The following is a 13741-nucleotide window of genomic DNA, read 5'->3' as shown; positions in this document are numbered from 1 at the left end:
GAAGGATCCATATGGAAAAAAAGGTTTAATGTCTTTTTAAAAAAAAACCTTCATGGCTATTACAGAATCTTATTACCTGAAGAATGAGAAAAATAAAATGGAATGCTGTAAGCCATAAGTCTTAACTTTCGAGACCAGTGTGTTCTTTGTATTAAGCAGGTAGTTTTATAGAAAACTAACCACCTTGTCAGTTTCTAGTCTATACATCATTCAGCATTGCTAAGAAAAGTTGAACCAGACTAATGGGTTCAATCACAAATAGCTAAGATAAACTTGTTCATTTTTCATTATTAGTTACATTTCATTTTATTTTTGTAGATTTTAAGTTTTTAAAATATTTTGTATTTAAATCCCAGTTAGTTAACATACACTGTAATACTAGTTTCAGAATTACATTTTATTTTAAGGGATTGTGAAAAGTTAAAATCTGCAAATTGGAACTTCCAAGATGTTGGAACCTGTAAAATTATTTTATATCCTAACCACATTTCCTTACTGTCCTGTCCTTCTAGTCTATTAGTGATGGATGTTAGAATAGAAACAAAAAGTAGACAGTGATCATTTCAAATTTCTTTTTATATGGTGGATTCATGATTCAAACCAAGAGGCCAGTGCAAAACGAACAAGCTGAAAAGTCAATTAGGAGTATCCTGAGTATACTTGTGTGCACTTCCCAAAATACTTACATAACACAGATATACTAGTTTGTTGGTACTGTAGTTGTTGATGCTGATCTGCCTCAGGTTCTTCAGGTTCTACTTGTGTAGAAACTGAAGCTGAAGTGGTGGAAGCAGGAGGCATGCCAGTGCTGGCAGATGGGATCTGCTTGACTCCTGCCTGGGAAGTACTTGATTGTTGTTCTACCTGCTGTTTGAGACTGTTCTCTTCCTGCTTTCTTTTCTCTTGCTCCTCCCGCACCAACTGCCGCTGTTCTCGTTTTCTCTTAATTAATGACACTCTATCTTTGATGGCTTTTGCCATGGTCTTGTGATCACCTTCACAGACATACCCAGACTCTACCTAAAGGATAAAAGAGTGCATTAGGAAGCAGTATGACATCAAAAGAAAACAAACTAAATATAAAACAAAAAAAGGCACTTCTGGGGAAAGAAGTAGGAGTAAGGGGGAAGAGAAAGACCTCCACAACAACTGGTCTTAACCAAACTGTGAAATTACTTGTCTGCATTATGCATTTCTCATTCATTTTTGTAGATACTCACAGGGTGGGTGTCATCTCTGTAGAAACTCAAGGTAGGGTATACTCTCACTTCTTAAAATAATAAACAATAAATAAAGCCAATAAGGCTCCTTTTATTCTAGTCACTCTATTTCCTGCTCACATGTAACTATTAATATTAACCTGGGTTGTTTTTACTTCTTTTCCCTAAGCAACAACTTAACCAGATAAAACAACTGTGATCAATACATGAAAGTTAAACACACACACACAAATCTCTCAAAGTATAAAAAATTAACAGTTATAATAAATACATTTCATACCTGACCCCTTCTCAGAGGCAACTTCTATTGAATAGTTATTAAAATTCTAGTAGAGATATTCTATGAGTATCTCTGCATATTAACTATTTTAGGCAAGCCTGTTTGTTTTCTATAGTTAAGAGTCTCTTACAGTTTCTCTCCCCCTGTTTCCATCTTATTTTTCCTTCCCTTCCCATTTGTTCATCAGTTTTGTTTCTTAAATTCCACATAAGAGTGAAATCTTTGTGATATCTGGCCTTCTCTGAATGGCTTATTTTGCTTAGCATAATGCCCTCTAGTTCCATCCATGATAATTTACCATTTCTTGAGCAACATCTTCTGGCACATCTCTTTCCAAGTCAAAGGAAAACTCAATAGCTTCATTGTCTTTGTATTTTCCCTTTAATTTCTTAATATCTTCAATACGTAGCCATAATTTAATGGCTATCTTTTCTCCATCATCTTCTTCTGCTAATTCTACCCGTACCCCTGTTTCCTCCTGGAAGAAGGCATGGTTCAAAAGGTCTTTGATAGAGTATCTTCCAAAGAGAGAGAAATGAAACAAAAACAAAATGACATTAGATTGAAAACATAATTTTTAAGTGTGGCTAATTATTCTAGGAATAATAAAGAAAGGCTGTAAAAAATAAAAAACAAAGGAAATGTTATAACTCATTTCTATATTGCTCCATGTGAATAGTGATTGTAGTTTTACCCTCAAGTTATACAACATCACTTATAAATAAGAGCTGAGAGCAATACTTTTTAATCTAAGTGATCTAATCTCATATTAGTTAACAATGTACTAACAATGGCAAGTAATATACAGAATGTCATAGCTTCAAAATACCACATAATTTATGTAGAATTTATAGTTAACAAATATTTCTCTTTTTTATGACCCTATCTGATCCTTGACCAACATCCAATGAGATATTATTTTCTGATTATTAGGAAACAGAGGCTTAGAGAGGTGAAAATCTTGCTCATAGTTATAAGCCTCAAATGGTTGAATCAAAATTTGAAAGTAAGTTTTCTGATTTCTAGTTCTTGACCTTCTACTACAACTTCATTTACCACAATAAATTTTCTTTTAATTCCTTGTTCGACAATTTGTGTAATAGGCAAGAAGTCTGATTGTAGAATAATCTTTAGATAAATGGTTTCAAAATACCAGTAATCTAGTAAACTGTACCATCCAGAAAAGAAACAGAGTAGTATGTTCTAAGACTGGAAACAAATATTCCTTTGTTTATAGTAAAAAAAAGTTCTTAAGAGAGATGAAGGACTCTCCTTTCCAAACATTGTGTATAAAATTAGAAACCCAAACTAAATTTCTACTAAACAGCCTTAAAGATCATGATGTTAAGCTCTTCCAAATAACAAAGTTATGAAAAGAGTATGAGACTGGAGAAGTGAAGATACTGAATTCTTTAATTTGGTTGATACACCTTATCACTCACATTGTTCAGGAGGTAGATTATGCTCAATTTACAATTTATATTTATACTTGCTAGCCTACTTTTTCTTTTTTGGAAAGTGAGTGGGGATGGTAAGGGTAGATTATTTTTTAAAAACAGACACTGGATCTTTGCCATGCCTAGCGGGTGATGAATCAGCTATATGACAGATCAGATACTTGCCACTCCTCTGAGAAAAGTCCTGTTAGTACAAATGACTAAGCCAAATCTCCTCCTAAGCTTTGGGCAAAGGTGTCTCTTTTTACTGAAAGGAATGCTGATGTTTTGCTCTTCAATTCTGGCATAATGACAGCAAATCAAGATGTGTAGTTGAGCTGATTTTAAAAAGCCAAGATTTTATTTCACCTTTTATAGAATTTAAGGGGTAAAGAACTAAGCAATAGATCTGGCTAGAGAGAGACTGAACCCTACTGAGTTTTATAAACCATGCTAATGCTTTGTAAGTAGTTTATGTTTTATAAGTAGGTCTCACTGAATATAACAGCTATGTTCAAGGTGGTTCTGGTTCACTTAAACTCTACCATATCACATTTTTACATTTCACTCTATCAAATCTCAATACTATCTTAAATGGACAGAACTCTTCTTTTTAAAAAAGATTTTATTTATTTGACAGACAGAGATCACAAGAAGGCAGAGAGGCAGGCGGGGGGGGGGTGGTGGGCAGCAGGAAGCAGGCTCCCTGCTGAGCAGAGAGCCCAATGTGGGGCTCGATCCCAGGATCCTGAGATCATGACCCAAGCTGAAGGCAGAGGCTTAACCCACTGAGCCACCCAGGCGCCCCTATTTTATTTTATTTTTAAGATTTTATTTATTTATTTGACCAAGAGAGACACAGTGAGAGAGGGAACACAAGCAGAGGCAGTGGGAGAGGTAGAAGCAGGCTTCCTGCTGAGCAGGGAGCCCTATGCGGGGCTGGATCCCAGGACCCTGGGATTAGGACCTGAGCTGAAGGCAGATGCTTAACAACTGAGCTACCCAGGTGCCCCTATTTTATTTTTTAAGTAAATTCTACACCCAGCGTGGGGCTTGAATTCACCACCCTGAGATCAAGAGTAGCATGTCCTACTGACTGAACTAGCCAGGCACACCCAGAACTCTACTTTTAAAGATATTTACATGACATAAATAGAGAAATTAACCACAAGTAAAGTATTAAATACACTTTAGACTGAATATTGTATTCAGAGGATATCATTACATCTTAGGTTTTTAGGTAATACCTAAGTCCAAAGTGGCAACCTACCTTTCATCTTTGTTTTGCCGTATGCATCCTTCAATAATTTCCTTCACTTCAGGAATTGCTACTTTGTCAAAACTGGCTGGCTTCACCCCCTGAGAAACATGAAAATAGCAACAGAAACAGATCAGTAAAGGTAAGTTCTTTGAACTTTGATTCTGAATTGCCTACAGGAGCTGGTCCACTGCAGGGACAGAGTTGTGTAGTGGCAATTTAGCTCCCATAAGAAAACAAGGAACAGTCAGATAGTGCGGCCACTTACTTCCATGGGCTCCACATATAAGTAAGGAAAAACTGAGGCTGTTGTCACTATATTCTGCTGTGTTTCAGGTAAAGGAAGTTACCGGCTAAAGAGAAGGCCCAAATGTTCTAAAAGGTTAGATCTTTGTGCAGCCTTGTTCCTTAACACATTAATCAACACAGTATTTAACTACTTTGAATAGTGAATCCATGAATGGGCATGAATTCACATGCTTAGTTTGGCAGGTATTCTATTACCACCGTACTCCAACAAACTCAACAAGTATAGGAGTTAAGGATTTGGATTGGTTTGGCATGATAAAAGAACAAATTGTCTTGTACATATGAAACATAAAATGAAAAGTGATAGACTCAAAAGATGATTTCTCATTAATTTCAGAAGAAAACTCAATACCACTATAATATGTAATACGATATAGTATTCCAGAAGTATTTTAGAATCTTCATAACATAAATTTTTTGCAAATAAAAATTTCATCAATGTGTGGAAAATATATGTAAGATGTAACAAAATACTCTTGAAAGGTGACATGGAGAAAAACGTCTCATTTTCTCTACCCACCCTAAGTAACCACATGGATTGATGCAGCTGCACTAATATACTGCCCAAGTAGCACTGCAGGTCTCTAAACACATAAAACACAAGGAATGGGAAATAAGGGAGAGGGACTAGAAAAGTTAGAATATAGTATAAAGTTTAATCATCTACAGTCTCAGTGATAAGACAGATTCAGAATTAGTGATAATAATTTGGTAAATCACAGAAATGCATATAACCTCTCATAGACGGAAATGAAATGCATCAAATGGTTAGCACTAAAAAGTCTTTATTTTTTTTTTTTTTAAAGATTTTATTTTTATTTATTTGAAACAGAGAGAGAGAGATCACAAGTATGCAGAGAGGCAGGCAGAGAGAGAGGAGAAAGCAGGCTCCCCGCAGAGCAGAGAGCCCTATGCGGGCCTCGATCCCAGGACCCTGAGATCATGACCTGAGCCGAAGGCAGAGGCTTAACCCACTGAGCCACCCAGGCGCCCACTAAAAAGTCTTTAAATACTGGAGTTGTGATGGGATAATTCTCATCAATTTTTTAATTGCATTATTCAAAACCCCTGATTTAGAAGATTCTACCTCTATCTCTAGGGCTAACTTTCTACAACAAGAAACTGTCAGTAGGGCTGGCCCTAAAGTTAAATCCATGCATTTAAAAGGTTAGTTTCTTTCTTTTTTAAAAAAGATTTTATTTATTTATTTGTCAGACAGAGAGAGAGAGAGAGAGCACATGCACACAAGTCAGAAGAGGGACAAAGGGAGAAGCAGGCTCCCCACTGAGCAGGGAGCCCAATGTGGGACCCTGGGATCATGATCTGAGCCGAAGGCAGATGCTTAACTGACTGAGCCAAGCAGGCGTCCCTTAAAGGTTAGTTTCTAAGTACTGACTAAAAGGTCACAATTTTCCTAAATCTTCTTATTCTTATTCTTATTTTTCAAATCCAGCTAAGTTTTCCCAACTGGTCTTTGTCGTCATACAATAATTCTAATGAGAACAAGAAAATAATGTTGTTGAAGCTTAAAAAGCTGCTTTAATTGAGCAAACTGGTATGGTATTTCAGACTAAGGCTTTAGAAAATATGAACTGTTTTAAGAAAAAAATGGATGACACAGTCTAAAAGTCCTCTGGTAGTAAAAACACTGGAGATTTTGTGTTGTTTTTAATGTTCTACAACAAACATGTAAAACTGTGTAAAAGCAAACTTTAAAGATGCTATTTATAAACATAATGTGAAGAGCAATCTAAAATACCTCATATTAAGTCTGCAGAACATTCACTATTGGCAAGAATTATCTAAAAGAATGTTATCTTGTAAAATTGGAACACTTATACATATTTGGCCTTTGCAGGTAAAGACAACTCAAGTATTACAGGAAAATGGCTAAAGAGAATATAGAATATGATTAGGAGAAATGTTTTTTCTATAAACGTATATATTTTAGGGGAATGCAGTTTAGTCTTCTGGCAGTAAGACGACATATGAATAAAACACACATGCATTGATTATATTAAAAGACTTTCCTGTTCTGATTTATAGGCATCTTGGAAAGATGATTTCAGATTCCTTGTCTAGCAAATGGGGATAGTATCTGTACAACTTATATTCATGGCAGCTAGAATCAGACGTAATATCTAGATTGAAAGCTCTCTGAATTAAGTTTGCTGATCTAAGGCCACTTTTGAACTCAGAGGCAATCTCTAAGGATCAGAAAGCTTAGGGCTAAAAGGAACCAAAGAATTCTCTTGGAAAAAGAATCACCAAGATCTATAGTGAACCTACTTTCAACCTTTGTTATCGTTAAAAATAAGTAATACTTAAAAAAAAAAAAAAAGTAATACTTTTGTTAATCCTACCCATGCAAACATATTTACATTCACTGCTCTACAAACAGGAATTTCTACTAGCTGAACAAATGAGCTATATAATGTCATAACAGCAAAACCAGCAACTGTCAATCACATCTACTAGGTCAAGTTGCTTTCCTAACCTTTCCAAGACTCAAATATAGAAAATTCCATACCAATGCTATGTAACATTCTGATGCCACTGCCAACTTAAAAAATGTATTTCAGGTACCAAGGGAGCCAATAAAACTGAGATACACCTTACCAGCAGATAGTATTAAAAGATTAATGCAGCTTACTGTTACCCACTTAGATAATGAAAAAGGTAAAAGAAATTTCAGCTACCAGTCAACTACCATCCAGAAGCCAGGATTATCAAAATATCTGGCTTCTGAATCATTCGAGAAGCAAGAATATATGAGGATTGTATACTGAAAATGACCCTCAAAATGTAAAAATGAGCATGAAACCTCATTAACCCTGAAAGTGACCTACAGAAAAGTTATCTGGGACATATAAGAGAAAGCTGCTTAAAATAAACAAGTACAGATTTTGATACATTATCATACTTACAGGCTTCTTATAATGAAAGAACTCAATATATTTAAAAATATTTTTGGTAACTGATGATTTTTTAAATCAAAAAATGATCCAAAATTACTCTAAAACATGATTTTAAAACATGATTTTAAGCACCAAAGTAATGATGAAAAAATATTTGGTAATATAAAATTCTGTCTTAATCTTTTCCCCTTTTAGTTCATATACTTCAACAAAGATGATCAACTTGGAGCCTTTAAAATCCTCCTAATGTCCCCTCTTTCCTTTACTTCCTGATTTGACCCCACTAAGTACTATTCTAGTCCAGTTCTGACCAGTAAAGGCAAAGTTTTGCTAACTTATTCTAAATGAGATTTAAAAACACAAAACAGAAGAAAAGAGTACTAAGGTAGATAAGTTAGGTTAATATTTTACACATAAGAAAAATCTGGTTAGAGACATACCCCATTCTTCTACAGCCAGCAACCCACTGGCTCTAGAAATATTCTTGCTTACTTTTGTAATTCATAGGATCTCTCTTTAGGCATATTATGCTATGTTGTTTTTTTTGACATGGGAGTAGCATGTTTCTCTGCACTTAACAAAAGTACTTCTTGAGCATCTAATGATATCAATTTACTTCTGAGTTTACACAAAATTATGTATTCTCTTAAAACAAAGGCCACTTCTGTGCAATTTTAGAGTATTAAAAAAAAATTGTGGCTCTGTCCAAAGTCACATTAAGAGCTGATATAATTGTTTACAAAATGTTGATTTGAACTAAGAAAAATAAAGAAGACGTACGTGTGTCTTATACACTTAGTTTTTCTTTTAATTCTTATACTTATGGTTTGCCAACTAATCTGCTGAAAAAATAAAAGTGAGTCATAATGTAATATTTTCTGGTTCAATATTCTAGCTCTTAAAATGGTCAGCACTTTTTTTTTTAAATAAAGATTTTATTTATTTATTTATTTATTTAACAGAGAGAGAGAGAGAGAGAGAGAGAGAGAGAGGCAGAGAGGCAGAGGCAGAGGCAGAGGCAGAGACACAGTGAAAGGGAAAACAAGCAGAGGTCGTGGGAGAGGGAGAAGCAGGCTTCCCGCTGAGCAGGGAGCCGGATGCGGATGCGGGGCTCAATCCCAGACTCCAGGATCAGGACCGGAGTCCAAGGCAGAAGTTTAATGACTGAGCCACCCACGCACCCCTGCACTTGCTTCTTAAAAGTTCAGGTTTCAAATGTGTCAGAGTAACATTTATTTGTATTTTCACAAAAGTAAAAATTTTCCTAACCATTTAGAATTGAGAAAAGCCTCCTTCCTCCTCATACAAAATGTAGTGAAAGTTAACCACAAAAATTCACGTATTTTAAAAAACATTCTAAAGTAAACAGTTTAATATTGCTACATATATTACCAAATGGCTATAATATACCTTTTGTACATATTCGAAATTCTTACCCACCTCATTTACACAATCCTTTTGAGGGCAGCAGCAGCAATGAGAATTTACGATGACAAACACTGAGCAGAAGTCTTTCTTTGTTAAATCCATCACAAAAGGCAAAATAGACTTGTTTATAGTTAGAAAAAAGGGGGGTAACTGATAAGATGAAAATTAACAGTAAATTAGCCTACAGCATAAGCAAGGCAGACATCAAAATCAGACTGAAGCACAGCTTCTAGTTTAACAGTAGCCATGCTTCTCCAACTCTCAGACATGAGTTTAACTATGCTCAGCCAATAGTTCTAGATTGGCCCTTTAAACAAACCTACATGCTAAACGGCAGGGAAACTGTTCTGCTCCTGCTCCTACTTTTCCTCCAAAAGCAATGGATCCCAGGACAAGCAAAGTGAGATTTTTACTTGGTCAAAGCTCCACCCATTATGTTCACAGGTTCTGCCTCCTTGACATCAAAACACACACTAGAAATCTATTTATCGAAACACTCCCTCACCCCTAATCATGTTTAAACTATGTTTTTAAAGGAAAATGGCTCAATAACCAAAATGTAAACTCTGAATATGTAGCCAAAAGAACACTGCTCAAGGAAATCACAATACCCGAGGGGTTCTCAGGTCTACTTCTCATATACCAAGTCTGTGTGCGCAACCTGGGCCATATCCCTTAAACTCAGCTGAAAACTGTGGGTAATAGTTTACCTAAATTACCTAATTTAAATGTTTACCTACTTGAAAAAGAGGTGATATTAAAGCCTTACTACTCTCTCATGGTAGATTAAAAAAAAAAAACAGCTGTGAATTAGTAAATAAAATTGGTAAGAATTTACTCTTCTCCCTTCCCTTCTATTGAAAGCCTTACTGTGCATGTACAACTAAAGATATTTGCATTTACCAGGAAGATCTCATGGACCCAAATAACTACTACTTTAGTGATTAAGGAAAGGTTTTTCTTCATGGCATTAACAAAGATGACAGAAAAAGCACCTTTAAGTGCACTGTCAGTATGGGTAACAGAATAAAGTCTATCCCTCGTAATGTGGTAAGCTGGAATCCCCATCAAGACAGTGGGTATTAAGGCTTTAATTATTCAATAACAGTAACATAAGATAAGAGCTTAGAAGCTATTTGGTAGGAAGACTTCTACTCTAAAGGCTAGAAATAACTATTTTTTTTTTTCTCTAATGACTACTAATTCTAACAAGCCACCTCAAAGTAGTTGCCATTGACCTCTGGTTCAACACAATTCATCATTACTAAGTAGGTAGTCTAAAATGTCAGGTATTGGTCAGAAATACAATAAATGTGGTCCAGCATTACTTTTAACGTAAATGTTTGAGTAAGCCTGCTTAGGACCTAGCTAAATGAAAATGAAAGAGCTAGAAAACAGGTGATTTGTTGCTTGGCTTTTAAAACTGCTGGGCAACACATAAAACCACAGTGAGATCACTTTTTTTGGACGAAGGTATAATAGAGGCACAAGTATCTAGATCTATAAAGACCAGTCTTTTCTATATTCAAAATAAGAATCTTCAACATATACAATAAAAATACCATCCACATATGGACAACAGTTAACACATCTCAGCTCTAATTCCTCTTAAAGTCAGTGTTTTCCTCTACATTTCCTCATTTCTTTCAATGGTACCATCCCTATTTTCATGATTCATAATAGAAAAGTCATTTTTAGATGCTTCTTCTCCCAAAATATTTAAGTACTATTTTTCTCTATGAGCTCTTTAAACAAAGATAAAAAAGCAACTGGTAAACACTTCTGCTGCTAGCATTCCTAACTGTCCCTCCAATAGTCAAAGATCTCTGGCCAGGCAAAATTAGATTTTTACTCATTTCTTTGTTACCTCTCAAAGTCATTGCTTCTTTTAACGACTGAGACCACCCAAGTCCAGTCTCCTCTTTAAACTTAACCAATTTAAGATGGGCTTCACTCTTTCCATTCTCTCCATCTCCTATTTGTATTTTATTTTGTGGCCAGCTCAGTCATCTGGCTTCATTTAATCAACTAACATTTAGCTATTTCCAGTCACCTGACATCATTCAACTCACACCACACTACTCAAAACTGGTTAAAAGTTCTCCATATCTAAAGATGGCCATGGGATCACAGACCTAGGAAGACTAAGAGTGAGAGTTCCTACTTGTTCAAATGAGACAATTTTCAGCCCAGAGAGATTAATGCCATGTTAAAGCTAGAATTAACTAATTAATTCAACTGGCATCTGTGGAGTATCATATCTAGCCTACTCTAGTCATTATTAGATACCTGCCAGATACATTGTATTATCTTCAGAACCTAGAATAAAACAGTCTGTTTCTGTGGGTAAGGGCCTCATCAATGGTAAAGCAAATACTAGAGACCATGCCTAGTTCAATGTCACTTCAGTCCACTTTACAGTCCTTCTTAATTTCCTTAATCTGGTGTGAAAAACCCTCACAATCCAACTTCCACCTTCTTCTCTACTCTTATCTCCCCAAAATAAGTCCAGTCAAACTGGTTACTTGTTCACCAAGTACTTAGTGCACATTTTCACTGACAAGAATATTCTTCCTACTCCTCCCTTTTTTAGCCAACTGAGTTCTACACTTCTTTTAAGGTATACCACAAATCATATATAATGAGAAGGCAGCAACTACAAAGCATCTATATATGAATCTTTTGGCATGTTAGTTATTTATAATGAACTTAAATATAGAAACCATCTCTCTATATCCCACTGGTTTTTATTCTATAGTCTAATGCCTTATGAATTATAGACCAACATTCAGTGAGTATAAAAAGCCCCAGCTTTCTGAGAAATTATGAAATAAGAATTTTACAACTGTTCTTTAGTACCTAAAACATTAACAATGATGATCAGAACTGTTTGGTTTAAGATTAACAGATGGCTTAAGAACCTTTAAAATTAATCAAATCACAGAATAATGGAATGCCTCTGAAAATCATGCAAAATGCTCCTTAGAGCCCATGACACACAAAGGTTTTTTTTTTTTTACATGTAGAATTCAAATTTATTGGATGATAACAGGAATAAAATTTATAAAGGAACCATTTTTCAGCTAATTCCAGTGGATTTAGAACTCTGGGATCGCATAAAAAAATTCCAGCTGCTAAAGAAAAAAATATAATGTTTCCCTCAATTTTTCAAACACTATCTAATCAGGAATCAGCCTCACTTGTTTCTATAAAAAAAAAAAAAATGGAGTGAACTGTAATCTGTTATATAAAAAACTAAAAGGAATTTCACCCTAACTGCTTTAATTCTGTTTTTCCCAGACAGAATGTTCAAACCTTGCAATCCAATGGCTAATAGAATCAGTGACAAAGTCAAATTACACAAACAAAGTAATTAAAATTCCCCATTATTTCTAACTTGGTTGTTATGAGGCTGGATTCAGCCAGATTCTTATTGGTATGAACCATTAGTTTACAGGAATTTGAACATACCTTATGATCCCATTAGAAAACAAACCTCTTCAAACTCTATACCAAATCTAGCTAGTTCAATCAAAGGAAATTAGTTTACCTCATGATTCCCCAAGGCCCATTATTCTCTGGATATATGAAAGCTTGTGTGTGGCTCCAATCTCAAGTACACTATCCTTCACATAAAAAATTGATGCCATTGCTTACTGTAGTTTCTATTCTTTTAAGAGCAGACAAAAATTGTGCTAAGGACATTACTACTCTTACTCGGATTTTCTCATTACCAATGGCAGATTTTCAAGATAACTGAAGTTTTTCTCCTTTAAACAGGGATCATGAGCCCTCTCTATTGGGCTCAAACCTGTAATAACAGCCTTATGCTGCCCGTGTACCCTAATTTTTTTATGCTCAGATTTTTTTTCCCATTGAGGTCTAAAAAAAAGTTTAAAAAGCAAAAACAGGCCAAGAAAAAATTTTAAGGTTTGAATTAATGTCATGTTAGAGATGCTTGATTTCTGATACTACCATCAGCACCACTACTGCTATTATTATTATTACTACTATTTCTCCTTCATCTCCTTGGGACAAAAGGCTTAACTTCTGATTCTATTATCTGTGAAATGAAGGTATTACCTACTTACCAGGATAAAAATAAGATAGTATATGTAAAGCACTTTCCAAGGTTACTGGCAAGAAGCAAGATGAAAAATAAACATTAGCTCATTCATTCTGTTCTAAAACTTGACTTATTGTAAGTTCATTAAACACATTTTAATAACTGCAAATTACTGAATGTCACTGGATAAAGAATGGAACAAGAGACAACTTATTACACTACTAAGCATGTCATAATGATGTTAATGCTAACAACAGCAATACCTACTAAGTACGGATTGATTAACTATGTCAGGCACGTGGCTATGTTCTACATACATTTCTCATTTAATCTTCATAAACCCCTTAGGTTCAGAGAAGTTAAATAACTTACTCAAGGTATCACAGCTAGGAAATGATATGGCTGGGATTTAAACTTAAGGAGACACAACTCCAGAGACCTCCATAGGCAACGTAAAATTGGCTTTCACTCCCTACAATTCTGTATTCATTTCACAAAATCTGAGCTCTATGACTTGTCAGTCTCTAAACACTAGGAATAGAGCAAAGAACAAGACAGATAAAACCCCCAACCCACAGAATTTGTATTCTAATTGGGGTTTTAGATGAATACTGTAAGGCTGTGATAAAAGCCATAAAGAAGGGGTGCCTGGGTGGCTCAGTGGGTTAAGCCTCTGTCTTCAGCTCAGGTCATGATCTCGGGGTCCTGGGATTGAGTCCTGCATCGGGCTCTCTGCTCCGCAGGGAGCCTGCTTCCTCCTCTCTCTCTCTGCCTGCCTCTCTGCCTACTTGTGACCTCTGTCTGTCAAATAAATAAATAAATTCTT

General features: G+C 35.4%; 1 protein-coding gene across 1 annotated transcript in view; it reads right to left on the bottom strand.

Annotated features, from left to right (window-relative positions):
• Positions 1-624: 624 nt before the first annotated feature.
• The window catches only part of LOC116863079 (serine/threonine-protein kinase WNK1-like), a 38706-nt gene continuing 25589 nt past the window's right edge, over positions 625-13741 (bottom strand). The window contains exons 4-6 of the mRNA XM_032850575.1: positions 4207-4295; positions 1799-2018; positions 625-1020 (exon numbers count right to left, since the gene is read on the bottom strand). Coding sequence (XP_032706466.1) covers positions 640-1020; positions 1799-2018; positions 4207-4295 — 690 coding nt within the window. The 3' untranslated portion in view covers positions 625-639. The remainder of the gene's footprint in view (positions 1021-1798; positions 2019-4206; positions 4296-13741) is intronic.

This window comes from Lontra canadensis, unplaced genomic scaffold (genome assembly GCF_010015895.1).
Source record: "Lontra canadensis isolate GAN:19392208 unplaced genomic scaffold, GSC_riverotter_1.0 scaffold509, whole genome shotgun sequence".
Classification (NCBI taxonomy): Eukaryota; Metazoa; Chordata; class Mammalia; order Carnivora; family Mustelidae; genus Lontra; species Lontra canadensis.
Note: the sequence above shows the minus strand (reverse complement) of the source record. Positions and strands in the feature narration are given on the sequence as shown.